The 21,655-nt window shown below is 42.8% G+C and overlaps 1 protein-coding gene across 6 annotated transcripts in view; it reads left to right on the forward strand.

Annotated features, from left to right (window-relative positions):
* cep192 (centrosomal protein 192) overlaps positions 1-21,655 on the forward strand; it is a 60,146-nt gene that overhangs the window by 379 nt on the left and 38,112 nt on the right. For 2 of the 6 annotated variants that reach the window (XR_004568895.1, XM_034215876.1), the window contains exons 2-30: positions 386-628; positions 1,048-1,155; positions 1,477-1,634; positions 1,876-1,937; positions 2,368-2,509; positions 2,613-2,728; positions 2,882-2,971; positions 3,230-3,382; positions 3,522-3,672; positions 3,861-4,114; positions 4,372-4,494; positions 6,483-6,638; positions 6,988-7,264; positions 7,399-7,548; positions 7,635-7,699; positions 7,837-8,061; positions 8,358-8,496; positions 8,594-8,670; positions 8,771-9,058; positions 9,396-10,215; positions 10,612-10,729; positions 10,970-11,126; positions 13,767-14,448; positions 14,593-14,784; positions 15,094-15,242; positions 15,801-16,031; positions 16,187-16,312; positions 16,450-16,590; positions 16,860-16,923. Coding sequence is in view for 5 of the 6 variants with exons in the window: in XM_034215876.1 (XP_034071767.1) it covers positions 456-628; positions 1,048-1,155; positions 1,477-1,634; positions 1,876-1,937; positions 2,368-2,509; positions 2,613-2,728; positions 2,882-2,971; positions 3,230-3,382; positions 3,522-3,672; positions 3,861-4,114; positions 4,372-4,494; positions 6,483-6,638; positions 6,988-7,264; positions 7,399-7,548; positions 7,635-7,699; positions 7,837-8,061; positions 8,358-8,496; positions 8,594-8,670; positions 8,771-9,058; positions 9,396-10,215; positions 10,612-10,729; positions 10,970-11,126; positions 13,767-14,448; positions 14,593-14,784; positions 15,094-15,242; positions 15,801-16,031; positions 16,187-16,312; positions 16,450-16,590; positions 16,860-16,923 (5,587 nt within the window). In the remaining variant the exon portion in view is untranslated. Of the gene's footprint in view, positions 1-385; positions 629-913; positions 937-1,047; positions 1,156-1,476; positions 1,635-1,875; positions 1,938-2,367; positions 2,510-2,612; positions 2,729-2,881; positions 2,972-3,229; positions 3,383-3,521; positions 3,673-3,860; positions 4,115-4,371; positions 4,495-6,482; positions 6,639-6,987; positions 7,265-7,398; positions 7,549-7,634; positions 7,700-7,836; positions 8,062-8,357; positions 8,497-8,593; positions 8,671-8,770; positions 9,059-9,395; positions 10,216-10,611; positions 10,730-10,969; positions 11,127-13,766; positions 14,449-14,592; positions 14,785-15,093; positions 15,243-15,800; positions 16,032-16,186; positions 16,313-16,449; positions 16,591-16,859; positions 16,924-21,655 lie in introns of those variants that run through there. The other 4 variants (XM_034215882.1, XM_034215893.1, XM_034215913.1 and 1 more) reach the window with 4 other exon arrangements.

Genomic DNA, 21,655 nt, shown 5'->3' on the forward strand with positions numbered 1-21,655 from the left:
ACTTCTCTCTGTAACTGAATAAACGAACATAGTGGAGTGACGTTAGTTTTGACGAACCCACTTGTTTTTAGCAAGTCCCGTAAACTAGCTAGCGTAGAGAGTAAGCTAACCTAGCATCATTATCTAATGAATTGCTCTCAATTTTTTTGTAGACGACAAGTTCAAACTGTAAAGCCAGGCTACAACATGTATGCATATATTCAAAACAAGTATTACAAAAAAATAACCTTTCCCCGCTAGTTTTCACAAGGTGGTGTCGATAAACATGTAACGTTGCACACACAGCTGCTGCTAGATAAAGTATCTGCAATGTAAAGTTTCAAACAGTTTACTAAGACCTAGGCTACTAACCCCCCCGAAATGTCTCTTTTTTTAATGTATCTAGTCATTAGATGGACTTCAAATGAACTGAAGTCAAGCCACATTTGTCTGTTTCCCTGCTCCATTCAAAAAAGATGGCAGACCGCTTTTACAAGTTGGAAGATGAAGCCTTCCCGAGTTTCCTCTGCAAGTCTCTGGACAGCACCAGTGGCCGTGCCACACTGGGGAATGTGACATTGGGTTCAGGCCCAGGGCTTCCAGTGGCTGCTTCGACTGTGGCTAAAATTAAACCAGGACCTGACAACAGGTGGGAGCATGCTGCTGCTTTGGACAGATGTGACTTGATATGGAAATGATCTCATGCATGTTTCTCTGAATCATCGCACAGGCTAATGTATGCTGAACTCATTTCAGAGTTTATGTTTCTACTCATTCAAGCCGTTAAAGGCTACTGGAAATAGGAAATACTGATATGCAAAAAAGATACATATTTACACGCCTGCCAAATATAGAACTGAATATGTTTACTTGTCTGTTAATAAAAAGTTGTTACAGCCCTATTTTCTTTTGAAATGTCCCACAAAGTGAACAGGAACGGCACTGGGGATGTTCATAGTGAGTCAGTGTTCAGTTGCTTTGTGCACTATTCTAAAGTAACCATGATTTAGAGCAGTTTAGTCTGTTACAAATGTTGTTGGATCAATGCTAAGTGGTCTTGCTTTACAGAGCTGACCCTGTTGAGGCGTCATATCTGGAGGGCCAAGAGCAGCAGGCCAAGTCCCAGTGCTTTCTTCGGGAACAACCCATGTTCGCCCTAAGCTTCAAGGATGACTTGTGAGTATTTACGCAGCTGATTTGGTTTCGCAATGTTGTCTGTGACTAAAAAAGCTCATATTATAAACAGATTTTTTGTCTAAAACTTGCAGTATGTTTGCATTGTATTTTCTTGTGTGTTTGTTTGACAGTTATTTACATTTCGCAAAGAGGACCTCAATTACAGCCAGTCTTACTAAAAGCTACCTAATTTTAATGCTCAAATGTTAAATGTATTACTGAACATTCTAATATATGTTTAACTATAGTAATTTCTATTCTTCCTTTTCACATGAAGCTTTGATGTGGTCATAATGATATACATCACTGACTGTATTACAGGGACAATGCGGATGACTTCATTGCAGCACACCGTCTCTCAGACATGCTCGTAAAGATTCATTTGGATGAGAGTGCATCTCAAAACCAAGCCTCCATGCTGAGGCTGTGTTCTCCACAGATGGGCTCAGTCCACAGCCGGCCCACAGAGCTTGGAACAGGTACGTGGTAGTGCACCTGTCTCGCCTCATGTCTAGGTATAACACTGTGGCAATACTCCCATCCTGATCATCGGTAATGATGTCAAATTGGCTTCACCTAGTACTTCAGGGACTTACAGTTCACCAGACGTGGTATATTTGTGCTTTCTGATAGAAAGAGAAGAACATATTCTCATTATTAGGTGATGACACTTTTTCTTGAAGATACTAATGCATTTAGCTTTTACTGATTGTTCGACAGATCTTTCAACGGGGCTCCTGACGTTTGCCCATTTTGGGCAAAAAGAAAACACAGATGCAAAGGTACCAACTCTGGTTTGTCCTTGAACAGATAGCAGTTGTACTTTTTATCAGGGATAATTGTTTTGCTGTTATTTTTACAGTCTTGTTTTGCCGATTTGTACCCATCTTGTCAATGGGTACAAATACATATAATTCACTGCTCAAACTAAGTATGGACCGTTTGTCCTGTATATTATAAAAGAAAAAGCCATGCAATTTAGCTTGTCTTTATATATAAGCATATTTTACCTTTTTAAATATACACTATTTCTTCTAAAACAATTTTTTTTTTTTAAACAACCCAGTATACCTTTAAGGAATAACTAGTTAAATCCTTTGTTTGAATAAAGGTTTGTGTTTTGGATGATTTTATTTCAAAATGGTCTTTTTTTTTTATCTCAAACACAAAACGTTTGCAAATACTTTTTCTTTTCCTGTGCAATTCATTTAGGCTCAGCCTCTACCTGCTACAGCTGACGAGGACAATGTGCAGCGTGAGGGAGTGGACAGTGACCATTTCAGTGGCAGTAACTCCAGCTTCCTGGCAAATGAGAAGCTCATGTCCGTGGACAGCATCAGTAGCGATATCACAGGTTCATACGTTCTTTATATTTGAAATGTAGGAAAAAACATGGATTCTGGATTTACATTCTGTAAAAACTTGAGTCATGTTGTGGACATGTAATTGTTCTCTAGATGATGACATAGATTCCGAAAACCTGCCTGATGATGAGCTGGAGCTGTATTTCAATAAGCTGGTGCCTCCTGTCATGCAGCGAGGCCGAGTGGAGGGCCAGGAGATTCCTGTGACTGTAATTCTCTTCTCCATTTCAAACACTTTACGCTCTTAGGACTTGTTCACTTACACTGGCCATCATAAGTGTACCTTTAGAAAATAGTCATTCCCTTAATCCATATTACTCACTGTCCCTATTCATTTTCATTTCTGACTTCAATGATCATAGGGGCGGCCAGGTGCTACTGACAACAATTCAAACCCAAGTTCTACAGAACCAGAACAGTATAGACACCAGTTTCTCGATGACTACAATCAGGTGAGCACATTTACACACTGTGTGGAATATCATCTTCCTGAGAGTACTGTTACGTTTTATAATTATTAACTGGACATTTGGAGCAAGAAACCCGATTGCTTTACTAATTCTAAAGTTCACTTATTGACATTCTGACATGACTTCTGTAAATCTGACTCAAATGAAAGAACTCTTAAATCATGTCTCTGTCAAATATATATTTCACTTTGCATTTTTTCTAATTTCTTTCTGTATCTTGTGTACCTATGTTTTCCTCAGGAAGACTTTCAGATGCCTGATGTGCGTCTTGCTGCTACAGGTATGGACTCCTGTCCAGCCAGTGATGAGGACACTGAGGATGAGCTGGAGTCTGCCAGAAGGAACAGCAATGCTACCCGGACACGGCTGCTGCCCAGCACTTCAAGACAACTGGTCAGAAATAGAAAACAATATTGTTATTGTTTTTAAACTCTCAAGTATTGAGTAGCTCCATTATTCATAGGTCTTGTAAAACAAGTTTTCTTTGGACAATTGTTGTTTTGTGTGTGTTAATGTCTACATGTGGACACAGGTTGGAGAGAGCAATCGTCCCAGTTTCAGGCCAGGCTTGGAGGGAGGCAGTTCTGATGATGAGGCTTCCAGTGGCCGCGGCGGTCCATCTCTGTCTGGGATTGAACAGAGACGATCGGCTGAGGGACAGGTCATCAACCCTCCAGTCACGGGTACAATATGCAGCTTAAATGATTGTCGCTGCCTTGTTTTTCTTTCTTTTGTGTTCCCTGGCTCGTTTTCTTGCTTTCTTGTTATTTCCAAGTGAAAGGGTACTAAAGCATGAAATCATTTAACAGGGAACTGATTTTTTTGTAGTTTTGAGGGACACTAAATTAAGACCGATACTGCTCTCCTTAAGGTGTCAACTCTTTGGTTTCGTGTCCTCATGTAATTGAAGGGGATGGAGGAGGTGGGGATGGAAGCAGTGGGAGTGAAGAAAGCGGAAATGACGGTGGGGTTGCGACCATCCCTCTCCCGGCGACTGTGGTCCAGACCACCTATGATGCCCTGCGTGGGCTGGGGGTTGTGGGGAGTAGTGCTATTGGTGAGGAAAATGATGGCAAGCTGAATCTGCAAGGACATAATAGGAATAGTCTTTTCAGACATACCGAGGTAAGAATGAGACTCACGTCTGGAACAAACACAAACACAGGAGTCACAAATACTATTGGCTGCATTTCTTGACAAAGTTTATTGATGCAGTTTTTATTCACAACATCTTGCATATTGAAGACATCATTTGTGTAGACCACACACACTTCCTGTTTGCCCTCATACTGTGGATTATATGTATTTAATACTCTATAGTTTATAAATGATACACTAATAGTTTTGCAGGTCTGCTTCTTAATTGACTGAATGTTTTGCAGATGGGGGACCGTGTGGGTCCTGTAGGAATAGGAGAGGCCAGCTCTTCTTCCGGTGCATCGAGGGGAACTCAGAGGCTTTCTTCTGTCAACTGGAGCATGGTCCTAGACAGACAGGAGGCACTGGTGAGTGCATATGCACCACAACTCTAATGCTACTATTATAGCCTGACTTGTTTTCATTTTATGTGGGATGTTTTGTGCAGATACAGTGGAGGAAATAAGTGTTTGATCCCTTGCCGATTTACCCACTTACAAAGAAATGACAATCTATAATTGTAATGTGTTTATTTTAACAATGAGAGTAAGAATATCAAAAAGAAAATCCAGAAATTGACATTATATAAAAGATATAAATTGATTTGCATTTAACTGTGGGGAACCAGTATTTGATCCCCTTGCAACCAACAAGAATTCTGGCTCCCTCAGACCAGTTACATGAGTCCATTTCCTTTCAAAAATGTACTCATAATATCAACTTGTTGCCTGTATAAAAGACACCTGTCCACAGAATCAATCAGTCAGATTCCAGCCTCTCCACCATGGACAAGACTAAAGAGCTGTCTAAGGACCTCAGGCACGAGACTGTAGACCTGCACCAGGCTGGGATTGGCTACAAGACCATCAGCAAGCAGCTTGGTGAGAAGGAGACCACTGTTGGTGCCATCATTTGAAAATGGAAGAAAAGTCAAATGGGCATCAATCAACAATCAATCGCCCTCGGTCTGGGGCTCCACACAAGATCTGGCCCTGTGGGGTATGATGATCAGGAGAAAGGTGATCAGCCAAGAACTACACGGGAGGAACATGTTAATGATCTCAAGGCAGCTGGGACCTCATTCACCAAGAAAACTATTGGTAACACACTACACTATAATGGATCAAATCCTGCAGCACCCTGCTCAAGAAGAACATGAAAGGCCGTCTGAAGTTTGACAATGAACATCTGGATGATTCAGAGAAGGCTTGGGAGAAGGTGGTGTGGTCGGATGAGACCAACATCGAGATCTTTGGCATCAGCTCGACACGCCGTGTTTGGAGGAAGAGAAATGCTGACTATAACCCCAGAACACCATCCCCACCGTCAGCATGGAGGTGGAAACATTCTGCTTTGGGGTGTTTCTCTGCTAAGGGGACAGGACCACTTCCCTGCATCGAGGAGAGGATGGACGGGGCCATGCACCGTAACATCTTGTCCGATAGCCTCCTTCCCTCAGACTCTGAACATGGGTCATGGAGGGGTCTTCCAGCAGGACAATGACCCTGAACATACGGCCAAGGCAACACAGGAGCTGCTAAAGAAGAAGCACATTCAGGTGAGGGAGGGGCCTAGCCAGTCTCCAGACCTTAATCCCATAGAACATCTGTGGAGGGAGCTGAAGCTTCCAAATGCCAGGCATCAGCCTCAAAACCTTCAGGATTTGGAGAGCATCGTCAGAGAGGAGTGGACCAACATCCTTCCTGAGATGTGCACAGACCTGGAGACCAACTACAAGAAGCGTCTGACCTCTGTGTGTCCAACAAGGGTTTCTCCACCAAGTACTAACACATGTTCTGCAATGGATCAAATACTTATTTCCCAAAGTTAAATGCAAATCTATTTTGATCTTTCATATAATGTCAATTTCTGGATGTTCTTTTTGATATTCTTACTCTCATTGTTCAAATAAACCTACCATTCAAAGTATAGACTGTTCATTTCTTTGTAAGAGGGCACATTTACAAAGTCTGCAAGGGATCAAATACTTATTTTCTCCACTCTATTTTTCATCTCTGTATGATATTGGTTTTTTTAAACGTTGCTTCTATTTTAAGGAAAATAAGTAGCAAACTGTAGACCATGCACATTCCAGACAAGAGTTATCTAGTGTTTCTCTTCCGAAAGTTAGATATGGAGTCGTCTATACATTGTAAAACAGCTCCTAAGTCATAGTTGATGTGTTGTCTGTTTGTTACTGAGGAGCGTTAGCCTCATTTAGAGAACGTAACGTTGCATGGAGGTGTGAGGCACTGCACAGCAGAATACAGTGATCAACTCAAAGCAGCAAAGGCTGAAGTATGAATGCATGTCACAGCAGGCTCTGGTTGTCGATGTGATTCTCTTTCAACACCAGGATGCCATGGAGAGCTCACAGGCTAGGCCTGCTGTTGACAGACTGTTGGACTCCGCCTACCTGAGGAGTGGAGCTGGACTCCAGAGACCTCAGGAATCGGCCAGCCTCACATTGTCCTACCTTCAAGGCACCCAGGGGAGCTTCCACCTCTCTCAGGTACAATACATAACAGGGGAACGGGCGAAAGTCAGGGTTTTATAAAGACCCATGTACCTATTATCCGTGGGCACTTTGACTGGATGTCAGCGTTATGTATGAGCACACATTGAAACAAGGACACTACCATTGCAATGTGGTCATCTTTGTTGCTTTTGGGCTTTGGCACGACTCCCCCTACAGGTACAGTGCATGGAGAAGGCAGCCTTGAAGAGGGAAGTTATAGACCTCATCCAGATTGATTGTGTGACATTTCCAATGTAAACTACTTAAGAAGAAATGTTATCATTCTAGCTTTTCAAGAGACTTTTAAATAATAGGTCTGACACAAGCATCCAAAACATTGTAGGTACGGCTTCCTGAACGCCATGATGGGGACGATGATGATGATGATGATGGAGTAGATGAGCCTGATGGTGCCAGGCATTCGTTGGGCTTAAGAGGAGGGCCTTGTGGGAATGTAAGTGTTGCAGAGGCCTCAGACGGTACCAGTGAGGACGACAACACTCCCCTTTCAACCTCCCTGGAACCCAAGTATTTCTCCCAGAGCATCCACCAGGACACAGAAGACTCAGATGATGGGTGGAATTATTGCCCAGACAACCTGGAGCAGGACTTTAAACAAGGTTGTGTTTATCAGTGATGTTAAGATCTTTACCAAGTTAATGCTCTGTTCTACAATCTCAATACATATTGTGGCTTGTTTCTTGGTGTAAGTGTACATGTATATACGTGTTAACAGCATGGCTCTCCTCTTCAGGTGCACATGCCACACAGAGTGTGGTTTACCAGAACAATGAAGGACAATGGGTGACTGACCTGGCATATTACTCCTCCTTTGAGAAAGAGGTTGATGGGAAGACTTCAGAGAATGCTGGCCACTTACAGACTGAGGAATTTCTTCCTCCCAGTATGTCAAAAAAGTCCAAAGCTTAGTTAACATTTTTCTGTACTTATATAAATCGATGCCTATTGCTAATAAATAATCCTTTGCAGGTGATGCTTTGGAAAAGATAGCTAAGGATCAAGAGATATTTGAGAAAGAGCACCAATTTATGCAGGTATAAACAGCTCCCTTTTTTCAAATATTGTTTGTCACAATCAAATGAATTGTAAGAGGCTGGCACACTCTCAGCCACGCTGTATTTAGTCAAGCACAACGTCTTGTGGTTTATTGTGAGTATTGCTGTTCACACAGGAGGAGAAGATAGAGCCAGCCAGCAGCAACAGCCCCTTTAACAGCGACTCCTCTTGGAAAATCCCCCCCAACAGTAACATCCTGATGAGGGCTTCGCAGGTCTCCACAGAGTATAAGCAGGGGGACCAGAGCTACCTGCGACTGACTTTGGGGCAGTTTTTTGGACAGCGCTCTGAAGCCCTTGGCTGTCTTGGCAGTGCTGATGATTTGGATTTTGTTAAACGGGTCAGTATCATTTTATTTTTTCCTTGTGTTGTTACACAAATAATTTCAGTCTAATAAATAAGTATCAGTCTCTTTGAGAATTGATTTCAAGACTATACAAAAGGTGTTCATACATAAACCTATAGATGAGATGTGCATCAACATTGATATGCAGCTGCTGTTTGATCTAGCTGCAGATGTTGTATTAGTTTTTGTGTTTCTGCTAACTTTATGTCAAGTTAATACAGTCTAATGGTTGAGGTTGGGTTCACTTCCGACTGTAACATGTAGTAAAAGCTTGGTCTTTTGTCCTCTAGCCTTCCTTTGGCTACATCATTACCTCTCCGGAGAAAAGGGACCCATTTCCCCTAATTCATCCCTCAGAGTTCTCAGCTGGAGGCAACTCTCTAGCTGACACTATGGAACCCAGTGAAGCAGACAAGACACTCAACCCAGGTGTGTTCACAATATTGTTATTGCTGAATAATCACCTTCTAGCCTCACCTTTTTGTTTGCATTTTCTGATTATTATTCATGATCATCTCATTTGCAGAAGACCTGGACCAAACTCTTGAGGCACCAGGTGAAAGGATGTCACTGAAAGATGAAATTGCACCGTATGAACAGGAGGTACAGGGGCTTTTCTGATATGTTGATATGTAATATGTAGGACTACATGCATGGCACTGGCAGCATGTCTTTCTGACATAAAATCACTTCTTCTCTTCAGGATCATACTGTAAGAGCTGCACCTGACCACCACGAGGGCTCTGGCTCTGATTCAAGCTTAGGTAACCAAAGCGGTGCGTCCCCTAACAGTAACAACAGCCAAATGATGCTGAGTATCAGCACAATTGCTTCAGCCATTGCTGATGCGTCCATCAGCACTGACCCATCGCAGCTGGCTGCCATGATAATGGCGCTCTCCAAGAGAAGTAGGGCGATGAATAGACCTGAGAGAGCAGACCATGTTGGACCTACAGCCAACTTTACAGAGGAACCCCACTCAGTGGAACATGTAAGGCCTTGATATTCTATATTTTAAAGTAGGCATTTTGGTTTGATCAACTATGTACTGCACAATTGCTCTCAATCTGGTTTGTTTTCTTGAATTTGAATTTGTTTTTATATAAATAGCTTCATTACATATTACGTAATATGTTGATTATTTGTCTAGTCTTTATTTAAAAAATCTCACTAGAGGAAAACTCAAAATGTTACTTTTGTTTCCCTCTTAAACGTTACAAAGAATATTTTGTAGTGTCCAATTTGAGATAATACTCTGTATTTACGATACAGGGACAAGTCAACATTGTGAGTGCCCTCTCCTTTTTTCCAATGTTCCACCTACACAGATCCTCCCTGAGCCAGATCAGAGCAGCCTGCTGGACATACTGCACAGAAGCACCTGTGTTGGAGAGCTGAGTGCCTTTGACATGGAGAAATACCTGAAAATGACTGAAGTGTCATGCAGCCCTGACGCCTCTGTGGCTCACACCACCTTTGACCTGACCGCCTGGGCTAACAACTTCAGCAGCTCTCAAAGGAACCCTCAGGGGGGGTTTCCTGAGGAACAGGGGAGCTCAGCTCAGCAAGTGGACAGTAAGACTCAACAGAAGCCAACAATAACAGAAACTGGGGAGAAAGGCCGAGGAGGAGAGACCTCAATAAACACTAGCTTGTCTACAGAGTCAAATTCATTATCTCCCGGTCATAAGGGTCACTCAAAAAGAAGCTCTATCCCTCGTCCCCGTACATCTTTCAGCTCTGCCAGAAGATCTGTGGGCTCAGGGCAGACTTCAACTCTCACGACTCTGGCAGACAAAAGGACTTCCTCTGGCAGGAACCTTACAGAAAATGTCAAGCCAGGAGAATGGAACCAACAGGCCACCAACAATATTAGATCTTCCTTAGAAACATCACAAAATAGTGAAACAGGATCCTCTTCTACACCTGGAATGCAACAAATCCTACCAGGTTCATCTAAAGGTTCCTCTTCTCCGCCACAGAGGGTGAAGACTGCAGGCCAGCAGCAGCAGCAGCAGCAGCAGCAGGAGGGACAAAGCAATTTTCCAGCGAAGAATATCATGGCTGCTCCACTACCTGGTAGTTCTGTGGAGAAGCATGTCGGCTTCTCTGGCCAAAACAACCAGCATCCACTAGACCCTGCACCTGGTGAGTACAAATACAGAAAAATGGAGTTTCTAATTCAAACCGTACACATGCAACAGTTGTAAGCACCCTTATTCAAACAACTGTGAAGACCAGTAGCCACTATATTATTAATAATATTAATGCTAATAATACAATGCAATTTTCCAAAACAAAGTGCATAACATAGTTAAAGCAGGATTTAAAAACAACATAGGATGTATGCAGATCAATTCAAGGTTATAAACGATGATAAAACGGAAATAAAACTGCTAAATGCTATGTTTTGAAAAGTGATTTCACTGATTCGGCAAGCATCACAAAATATGAAAGTACATGATAAGAAAGTATTGTCCCTGACCCTGTGAGAACATTGAGATGGCATCATAAATGTGTACTGTAACTATACTTGTTTCCCAGAGCTGCTGAAGGGTTTTGCTGAGCCTTGCGTGGAGGAGACGCAGTATAACTTCAGACCGTCCACCTCTCCGCTTACTCACTCCTCTCCAAGTCAGACCTCCATTCCCAAAGCTGATGGGTACTGTTCTACAGATGGTTTTCAGTGAATCAAAGACATTAATAATAGTAGATTACATTAAATAGTTATCTTAAAATGGCTTCAGTATAACCACATCTCAAATTGATAAAATAATGACTTAATCATTAATCATAAATAGTCTGTTGCTTAGTTGATTCATATTATTACGGTTAGACACAGGACATTTGCATTTTCAGTCATTATTCATGTATTTCTTTGTTCTTTGTTTTCTTGTCCTAGTATGGTGTCCCCTGATTCGTCCTGTGGTTGTCTAGCAGGCAGACATCCAGGTCTTGACCTCTCTCCTCAGTCAACCTGCTCCAGCCCCAGTCTCAGCAGGCTCACATACATCTCAATGAATGATGGCACTGTCATACCTACACCTGACAGGCAAAAGGTACCGCAGGACAAACTAGAAAATGCATTTTCTGCAGGAAATGCATGCGAATGCTGTAAACTGTGAACATTTGTGGCTGAATTTAGCTGAAAAAGCGAATGTGTTATTAGCTGAATGGTAGCTGCTTTTAGCTACAAAAAACCAAGTGAGTGTGTTGCTAAACTTAGCGGAGAAATGCAGAAAAGTGAAATGATTTGAATCAAATTGTTACAGCTCAAATGCATTGCAATGACTTTGTTGAAAACTTGAAAGTGAAATGTTAAACTGGAAGAGTAAGAAAAATAGTGAAAAAGCTTAATATTTCAAAGAAAAGGTTTCAAAAAGGTATAAACAACAACATGTATAGCCTTGATGTCCTGAAATAGCTGAATAATGTAATAGTTGAATGGGTTCTGCAGCTGAAAATAGGCTGAAGGAGTTAAATATCAGATGTAAGTAGTAGTGAATGAATGTGTATTAAGATGAGAAAAGAAAGTAAAAAGGCTTGGGAAAGCAGCAGAATATTTTTGACTGCAAACTTTTCGACTAAAGGCCCGGACACACCAATCTGACAACAAAGAACTGACACAGACGGACCCCGACTGTTGCGTCGCCTCGCGTCTCTGCGTCTTGGCCATGTGTCACACTGGAACACACCGCAAAGACTTCAGCCGGCGGCCAAGAAGCACGTACGAACTGCGCATGCGTGAGTGGCAATAACTCTTCTTACCAGCAGGCGGCGGTAGTGTGTATTCGTCATTCAAAAGAGGCAACAACCGGAAGACAGACTGCTTGATAACCGAGAGAAGAAGAACAGACTGCGTGATATAAACAAACAACAAATAGCGTGTGCGTTCCATTTTCACTCTACAGCGAGAAGCTCACGGGGCTTTCCCGAACCTGTCGAGAGCTGGAGTTAAATGAAATCTCAGATTTGCCTTCTTAATAGTTTGTTCGGGTCCCTCACTTCCGTTTCGCTTCTCATGCACTGATTCGCGAGCTGAACAGCCAATCAGAGTGATTTATTTAGCCGACTGCCTTTGGCCGACTGCCATGTTGAATCGGCGGGTTTTCGGCCGAAAAGGCGTCGGGTCGGCTGAAAAGACCCGACGGTGCTGGACACACCAATCCAAGTAGGGCGTGTCGATGCTCATCGTCGGCCTGACGCCCACCAACGCCGATAATCGGGTTGGTGTGTCCGTACCTTTTAAACCATATGTCACCAATAATGTCTAAAATATGTGGAACATGTTGAAGTCAGTAGGAAGTCTCCATCAGACAGAAAATAATAGGCTGAGACAGTCTGTTAAAGGCCAGTGTGTTTGTCAGTGTTTGTTTCTGTGCTGAGCTCCTAATCATAACAAATAATCATAACACCTGTGTGAGCCCAGAGATCAAAGCTTTCAATCTGCCCAGCAACACCATGGTTACCAGCTGCAGCACTGAGTGTCATTAAGAATGCATTGGATCATATCTGACAATTTTGCCACCTGTTCAAAAACTATCGCTCCTATCAAAAAATTAACAGACCGTGAGCATTAGGGATGCTTTTTTTTGGGGTTTTGTGTGGTAAATGTGAAGATGGGAGCAGTTTGTCTAAAGTGTACTTCTCTCTGTTCTGAAGAAAGATCGGGAAATTGTTTACATGGGAGTAGGTGGAATTTTTGACAAGTTTTTGTCTCTTCATGCCCTCAAGAGGCATTTTGTTTACTATTTGTTCTTAATTATTTTTAAATTTTACAACCTAGGAGAGGTTTTCCTACATTTTACATGAACAATTATGTCTCAGGAGTGTAGGGTTTGGGAATTATGGCTAGTTGAAAAAAGAATTTTGGGCGAATTTCAAGCTGTCCGCCACTCTGTTTTGACATCAAAGCACTCAAGTGTAAAATATATCAACAATCTGAATAAGAATTGAATAGCTGAAGGCCTTGTGATCATTTTGAAAGTTGGAATGAAGTATCTAGCTGAAAGTATGTGGAAGGAGAAGCATTTGGTGGAAGGAGAAGCATTTGGCGCAAGGTGTAGGAAAAGAGGATTTGAAGAGTCGTCCCATTGACTTCCATGTTAAAAAAAGAGTTTAAAAAGCTGAATATTTGAAAAAGTATCAAATATTTTTAAAAAGTTGAAAGTTTCCCATCGATTCCTGAAAAGGCTGAATAGTTTAATATTTGAATGGTTTCTGTAGCTGAAAGTAAGCTGAAGTTATGGAGAGCCAAAGTATTGGCTGAAATAAGGGGAATAAAGATTCAAAGAGCTATAGTGGAATGCTGTAAATAGCATTCGCACTAATTAATGCAAGAATAACCTTAGATGAAACCATACTAAAAGCTCCCCTCATGTTACACAAAGCAAAATGGTCTGTACTTACGTGCTGTTTTACAAGGTAAACTTCAGGTCCTACGAGACACATTTAAAAAAAAAAAAAAAACAGGTGCCGGTTTGCTTTCGGGGCACTGCAGAGGTGCCCTTGATCTAGGCACTGGGACCCCAACACTGCTTCCTGGCGCTGTATAATAGCTTCCCACTGCTTTTAATATTTGGATTGGATAAATGCACAGATAACCTTATATTAAAAATGATATGTATATTTAATTTTTCTGTGTATGTATTACTCACAAGTGTCGTATAAATTATCTTGAGTTGTTATTCTGTCCACAGAATAACTGTACCATGGCACTGAGCTCCACCATCATCAGGTTCAGTCCAACTCCACCTCTGGATCAAGATGAACAGTCTGCCCAAGATATTCTTGGCTTGCCTAAAAGCCTGGACCAGGTGCGACCACAGCATTCTAAAAGTCTGGACCCACTACCAGCACAGCAGAGTAAAAGCCCAGAGCCCTCACGTAGTGCATCTGGTCTGAGATGCATTCGCAGCCAGAGTGAATGTAACTACCACTTCCCCGGAGACAGACCTGGGGATCTCTCAGCAGGTTACGGGAACCACAAGCACATCTCTGAGTCCAATGTAAGACAGCTCACTAAAGTGGACTCAGGCTATTGCAGTAATCTGAACATTCAGCAAACTAACAGCAGTGCACCTCCAAGCTCTCAGTGGGGAGCTGCTAGCTCAATGGCATCGTCAGTGTATGCGGGTGGCCTTGGAATGCCATCATACACATCAGGGGGACTTCACTATGTACCCATCCCCAGCTTTAATCCCCAGTGTGCTGGCTTGATTGACCCTCCCCACCAAGGAGATATACAGTCCCTTCTCGCTGGACGCTCACTTTTCAACTCACAGCCGACTCGGCAGTATTTGGGACCTGAAGTTCCATTACATCCTAGTGCCTATCATATGGGAGCAACAGGACATGGTCTCTTCAGTGTGTCCTCTACAGGCATGTCTTTTGTCTCTGCTTTCGTGAATGAGATATACCAAAACCACTACAAAGTTAATAATGATGCAACATGATGGTTAAAGCCCCAATAATATATAATACAATGAGATAAATTAGTTCTCTCACTTCCATTTTTTTCACTAGGCATACCCAACACTGAACTAACAGGGAGACACGTCCATCCCACATCAGTTCCTCTGGGGATTCCTGGCTCTGCTGGAACACATCACCTCAATAGACCCCATCATGGCCAGCAGGATGCGGGAATGATGGGAAAACCCTTCAGTCAATATGGTGTAGAGCCAATTGGGACTGGTGGTCTTGAGGATCTGAGAGGTAGCCATGGACTTCACTTCCTTTACCTATTTTATTATATTGTGTACACTCTTGAAATGATTTTCTTCTTAATCTTTTATCTTGTAATACCATAATAAGTCATATACAGTTTGTGGAAAACTGTTTTGTTAAATACAGGACGACAATTATTTGTTTTGTTTTAGAAAATTGTATCAAGCATTTTCACTCTGAATTTTTAATTGCTGCAAGATCGTCTCCTTCTACAATAAGACACCACTTCCAACTTGTTCTCCATGGAGTGGCAGCATTTCCCTGTATCAGCTCTCCCTGTTCCACTGTCATCCTCAGGACAAGTGGTGGTGCCAGAAGAACTGCGGTTCCCTCACACCTGCTGTGTAGGCATCGCTTCACAAACCTCCCTGAGTCTCTTCAACCCCTCGGAGAGATGGCAGCAAGTAGCAATTACTGTCACCAGCTTGGCCATTGATGGAGAGAAGGTGAGCAGAGTTGGCTTGATGCTATACAGTGGCAAAGAGCATAATGCAACAAATATCATAAAAATTGTATCGTCAGCTTGTAATAACTTGCAAAATTATTTGAGTCTCCTGAATGTGCTCAGAACCAGGTCTAAGCTCAGAGGGGGTCTTTCTCTGTAGCAGCTCCAACACTTTGGAATGATCTGCCCCTGCACATCAGACAGGCCTCCACACTGTCTGTTTATAAATCGCTTCTGAATTCCCAGCTCTTCTCCTTAGTGTATTGACATCTTGTAGATTGTTGCTTTTAAATTGTCTATTGTTTTTTCTTGTGCTTGTTTTATGGTGTGTGTGTGAGCTGAGCTGTGTTACTTTGTTGTATGTTTTGTTTATTTGACAGTACAGCACTTTGGTATGGAGGTTTTAAAGTGCTTTATAAATAAAGCTGTATTGTATGATTGACTGTAAGATTAACAGTTAACCTGGTTCCTTAAATCGCTTAATAGTTCATATTCAGGTTCACCCCTACTGACAACAATGCTCAAATTCTTACTTCTGTCTTTGTTGCCAACCCTACAGGTGGATAGCCTCCCGTTCCAGTGGCTTATAGTGAAAAACAAGACCATCATTGCCCCCAAGAGTACAGAGGAGCAGAAGTTGTTGTTTATCCCTCCACAGGCTGGTGTCTACCAGTGTGTCTTTAGTGTTTGCTCCTGGCCTGCATCTGCCGAGACAGAGGTTGCAGCCAGGGCCAACATCTTTGCTAAAAGAGTTGTTCTGGTTGCTATAGCAGAGAATCCTGCGCTAGAGGTAAGGGCCCCAGTGCAAAGATCACACTCTTCAGAGATTCATTCAACATTGTGTTTTAATATTGTAGAGATTCAATGCTAATCACACTTTTATTTAAATCGAATATGTTGCTTATCAATTGCAAGAAAGGTTCTTAAATTGAGTTTGATTCCCAGGTTGAATTAAATGAATCAGGCTGTCTGGATTTTGGAGACCTTTCAGGAGGCAGTGCCAGATCCCTTCCTCTCAAACTGCTCAACATGACTCATGCTACAGTGCCCATCCGTCTGGTCATCAGTGCAGTGAGTAAATAGTACCATTTAGAAATGTTCTCATTACCAACACTTGCTTTTCTTTGCAATGCAAAAGTGAAAAAACACAGCAGTGAGCATGATAAACAATATCTGAGTGGTTCATTTTTCACATCTCTTTTACCCAGAACGCTACAGCCTGGAGGTGCTTCACCTTTTCCAGGCACCCTGTTACCAACACATCTGAGGCGACACAGCAGGCTGGACACATGGCCGGAGTGTCCTCTCCCTCGGTGATGAATCATGTGATGCATGCCAGCTACGAACAGGTTAGAATTGCCATAATCCTTATAACCTCATTCAGCTTCTTGGTCTCTTATTTTATTATTGATTCATTCTGCCAGTTTTTCTTTTGTGTTTTAACTAAAGCATGCTCAGGCAATTGTGGTATCCACCAAAATTAAAAGTGTTATTGCTGTGATAAGACGGGTAGAGATATGGGTAACATAGTTTCACAGTTCTAATTCTCTATATAGTAAGCAGTAGAATTTGCTTCATCAGTAACATGACAAATTGCACTTTTGTTCTCTTTTTTCAGAATCCACAGGGCTTTATGGTCTGGGTTCACTTTAAGGCTCCTCAGAAGTACACAGTTACTTCAGGTAATCTATTTGGATTAGATACTTGACACTTTATTATAGTAACTGCCAGAGGTCACAAATTGTATGACTTTTGACTCGACTTGACAATATCACAAAATACTTGCAACTCGACTTGGACTTGAACACCAATTATTCGCGACTTGATTAGACTTGATACTTTAATGCAGGGGTCTCAACGCGTCGATCGCAAGCTTCAGCCGCTCCTACTCAGCTTTGCTGAAAATCCATGCAGGCAGAGGCGGGACTTTATTTGGCTGGGCACACTATGCGGCCAATCATATGCGAGGACGCACTAGGATCATACCATTATGTGAAAGAAGGGAGGGGGGGGCAGACGCTCCAAAGATAGCAAGTATAGTGGTAGAGGCCAGCTGCACAGAGAGTCAGAAAGAAGGGGAGACGGATTCAAATGTAAGCACGTAGGGGAAAAAGTCAAGAAATGAGCGAAAACAGAAAAAGAAGCTTCTGGCTGCATTTCAATGCTATTTGAGAAAGCAAAGCTGAGTGCAGGATTCGTAAAGCCGACAGATCGCGTTCGCACCGGAATAAGTTCCTGGGGAAGGATTAGGCAAATGAAGCCGCTGACGTCACTCCTTCTTCTGCTTTGGGTTTACTGGCAGGCCGCAAACAACTTCACGGAGTATACTGCCACCCAAACAGTGTTGCCAACTTGGCGATTTTGTCGTTAAATTTGGCGGCTTTCCAAACCCTCCGGCTACTTATTTTTGTCAAAAGTGACTAACGACTAATCTAACGACTTGTAATGCTGTTATTAGGGTCTTTTCTGGTGTTTGGAGACTCACGTATTGTTCAGCAGTTAACGAGCCGCGGGTGCTGCCGTGAGCCCCTCTGCCCTCCCATAGTACTCACAGGCGCTAGTTGCTTCCCGCAGCAGCTCAGCTGCAGTCAGAGCAGAGAGGAGACGGCCACACCCTCCCGCGTCGAGACTGTAAATGAATTGCGCATGCGCCAAGCCATCCTGGTTTTGAGAGGGATTTAAATGTAAATTGTAAATGTTTCTTCACTGTCACACTATAATAAATAACTGCCTTTGCTTTGCTTTGACTCACACAGCCTCAGTCACTTAATCACCTCGTCCACTGTGTGTGTGCCTCTCTGTGACAAGCTAAACATTCACGTAGGTAGGTCATCATGTCCCAGTCTAAACTGTATTTACAAAAGTACAGAAAGGAGTGGGAATCAAACCCTGAGTTTAAAGGATGGTTGAAGCCATTTATTGGAGATGACACACGGGCATACTGCCTTTATTGTAAGGGGGATTTCTACTTAAAACTATTTCTACTTTGTCTAATAGAGACATTTCTGATCTACTGTCGTCTGGATTTACTCTGGTGGTTTTAAGTTTTGATCCTTGAAGGGGGTGAAACGTTTTTTTTTACCGCCATTACATGATATGCAAATTAGGCGATGACGTCATTTAGGGTCTTCTGGTGACTTTTCGGACAGCCAATAGCTACTTTCCTTACTATGGAGTTGGCAACACTACACCCAAGGTCCCAGGCCGGAAGTCCCCCGGAGTTGGGGACTGATTTACTCTGAAGGCTTCAGTAGAAGCTGCTGGGACTCCCAGCAGCTTCTACTGAAGCCTTCCGAGTAAATCGCCAGAACGCCGACACCTCCTCATCTCCACCGCTCCCATGTTTTATTTTGTGTTGCCATAAGTTAGTCTCTCTGCGTTTGTGCGCTGGGCGAATGCTAATGCTAATGCGAGGATAATAAAATGGCGGCTTCACAAAACTTTTTGGGAGTTTTACGGGGCGTGGTTTGCATTCCGCCCAGCCAATCAGACAGGAACCTTTTTCTCCCATGAAAGTACCTGCTTTCTAGCAGGGAAGGAAAAGGGGGTAAAAAAGGTTCTGATGAACTAATTTTTGTTCCGGCTCTTTTTGGTGTGAACGCGACATTTCGGAACTATATCGGTACTAAGATGGGAAAAGTACTGCGGTGTGAACGCGGCTATGGAGCTGCTGTGATGCAAGTCAAATTTCAGACTTGATCTGACCAATAAAGTATTATTCTTTATACCTACTTAACGTAGTAAGTAATGACCACCTCGCTGCACATCATCCCTTACAAATAAATGGATTGTGGGTCCCTTATAACATGTTGTACACAGTGGAAATAAACATTCTGGTCAACTTAACATCAGGGATCTTATAAACTAAACTAATTCTGAATCAAACCGTCACAGTAGCCCAACCTTACTGTTCCCTCCAACCCTATAATGCCAAGTGTATCATATTTGATACATGAGTTTCTGAGACCAGTGTTGCCAACTCCATAGTAAGGAAAGTAGCTATTGGCTACCGGAAAGTCGCCAGAAGTCGCTAAATGACGTCATCGCCTGATTTGCATATCATGTAATGGCGGCTGTAGGAGAGAGCATGGTAGAGGGGAGTACAAAACACGTTCCCAACCCTTCAAGGATCAAAACTTGAAACCACCGGAGGTAAATCCAGACTACAGTAGATCAGAAATGTCTTTGCCTTTTGAGTATGTTTTGGGGTTTTAACATGACAGTTTGGCATAGAAATCCCCCTTACAATAAAGGCAGTATGCCCGTGTATCATCTCCAATAAATGGCTTCAACCATCCTTTATACTCAGGGTTTGATTCCCACTCCTTTCTGTATTTTTGAGAATACAATTTAGACTGTGCCATGATGTTTAGCTTGTCACAGAGAGGCACACACACAGTGGACGAGGTGATTGAGTGACTGAGGCTGTGTGAGTCAAGCAAAGCAAAGGCAGTTATTTATTATAGTGTGAAAGTGAGTGAAGAAACATTTACATTTAAATCCCGCTCAAAACCAGGACGGCTTGGCAGTTGGCGCATGCGCAATTCATTTGCAGTCTCGACGCGGGGGAGTGTGGTTGTCTCCTCTCTGCTCTGCTGCGGCCAGGCAACTGTCAGTCTGAGCGCCTGTGAGTACTATGGGAGGGAGGCGGGGCTCACGGCAGCACCCGCGGCTCGTTAACTTACGTGAGTCTCCAAACACTAGAAAAGTCCCTAATAACACCATTATAAATCGTTAGATTAGTCGTTAGTCGCTTTTGACACAAATAAGTAGCTGGAGGGTTTGGAAAGCCGCCAAATTTAACGAGAAAATCGCCAAGTTGTCAACACTGTCTGAGACCTCTACTTCATCCAAATGACTAGTACGTTCCTAAAAGACCTGTTGTATGCAATGTGATACATGTCTTCTGCCCTCTGGTGGATCATTCGGGCACTGCCGGCTGTAGATCGCTTTTAATGACCAAATCCAAAATGGCTACCGTCATGTAACGGTTCAGACGCTTTTGGAAACGTCATCTTTGCCAATATTGAATAAATTACGGTAAGAATTACTTTTATATTGTTACTGATATTTCACTATGAATATTTACTGTATTGAAGCAACTTATAATCAGTTTATATTTTGTAGCTTATTTCATAGAGAAATCGTGTTGAAAATGTATGTATCAAATAGTATACAGCAGGTTTTTGAGTACATTTCTCCGGAAAATATGTGACGTTGGAAAATATGTGTCGTTGTAGTACATTTCATGATGCAATCTGCATTATGCTTACCACAATGCCAAAAACACGGTTTAGATTATTTAATTAACCTGTTAAGCCGAGAGCCCCCTCAGTCAGGGGCTGCGGGCAAGCCCGCCTTAACCTGCCATCAGGCCCTGGGGCTGATGGGTTTTGTAGGCCCCCTATTTAAACAACAAATCAAAGTCATTTATAGCCTCGGCAGGCTCTGTGATCGCACTTCTCCACTCTGCTCTACGCGCGCCTGGTCCTCTCCTCGAGATTAGTGACGTATCGGGCCTCCCTCATGTATTTGTCCGGTTGCCGTTGGCTCTCCTCTAGGGCTGAACGATTAATCGATTTTAAATCGAAATCGCGATTTTAAATGATGCGATTATCAAATCGCAAAGCCTGCGATTTCTTTCTTTTTTCTTACAATATATTTTTTTCTTCTTGTGTGTCAGTCATCCACACCAATCAGAAGTGCTGTGCTCCACATGTACCAGCCATTGGTAATCAATCAGAAGTGGCCCATGATAGAAGGTGATAGACAGATTGATCCAATCACCTGCCAAGTGTTTTTGAAAGTGCCTGCCCTTTCCAAATGGCTTCCAATGGAGCTTTAGATGGTTTGGTGAACCATCTGAGTCAGGTTAGTAATGCTCCATCACGTGTTTCTATTACAGAGTGAAACTGAAGCTTGACTTTGAAGCAACCCAACGGAAGTTTCATGTAAGTTTAGTTCTTTCACTCGTAGCTCGGGCTGCGGGGGGTGCTAGAGACGGGAGTACGTTGATACGACCTTCCTAGCCGGAGTTATGGCCGCATTTTACAATAAACTTCCGTTGGGTCGCTTAAAAACAAATATCGCAAATCGCAATATTTGTCAGAAAAATCGCAATTAGATTTTTTTTTTTTTTTTTTTTTTTTTCCCCAAAATCGTGCAGCCCTACTCCCCTCTACGTAGCAAGTCCTCGTCGTCCTCTCCATCTCCACCAACAGATAATGTCCCTCCTGTCTGTTTTTCCTCTCCCGCTACTCCATCGCTATCAGAACCAGACGGCCTACTTGGCTCCGAGGCCCCGCGGCCGGCACCGCTGCCGCTCGGTACAGAACTCATCTGTCCTTCCTCCTCATCCTGGCCTACAGGTTTAAAATAACCTGTAAGCTTCGGCATGTTTTGTAATAGCTGCTT

This window comes from Gymnodraco acuticeps, unplaced genomic scaffold, assembly GCF_902827175.1.
Source record: "Gymnodraco acuticeps unplaced genomic scaffold, fGymAcu1.1, whole genome shotgun sequence".
In the NCBI taxonomy this organism is placed as follows: domain Eukaryota; kingdom Metazoa; phylum Chordata; class Actinopteri; order Perciformes; family Bathydraconidae; genus Gymnodraco; species Gymnodraco acuticeps.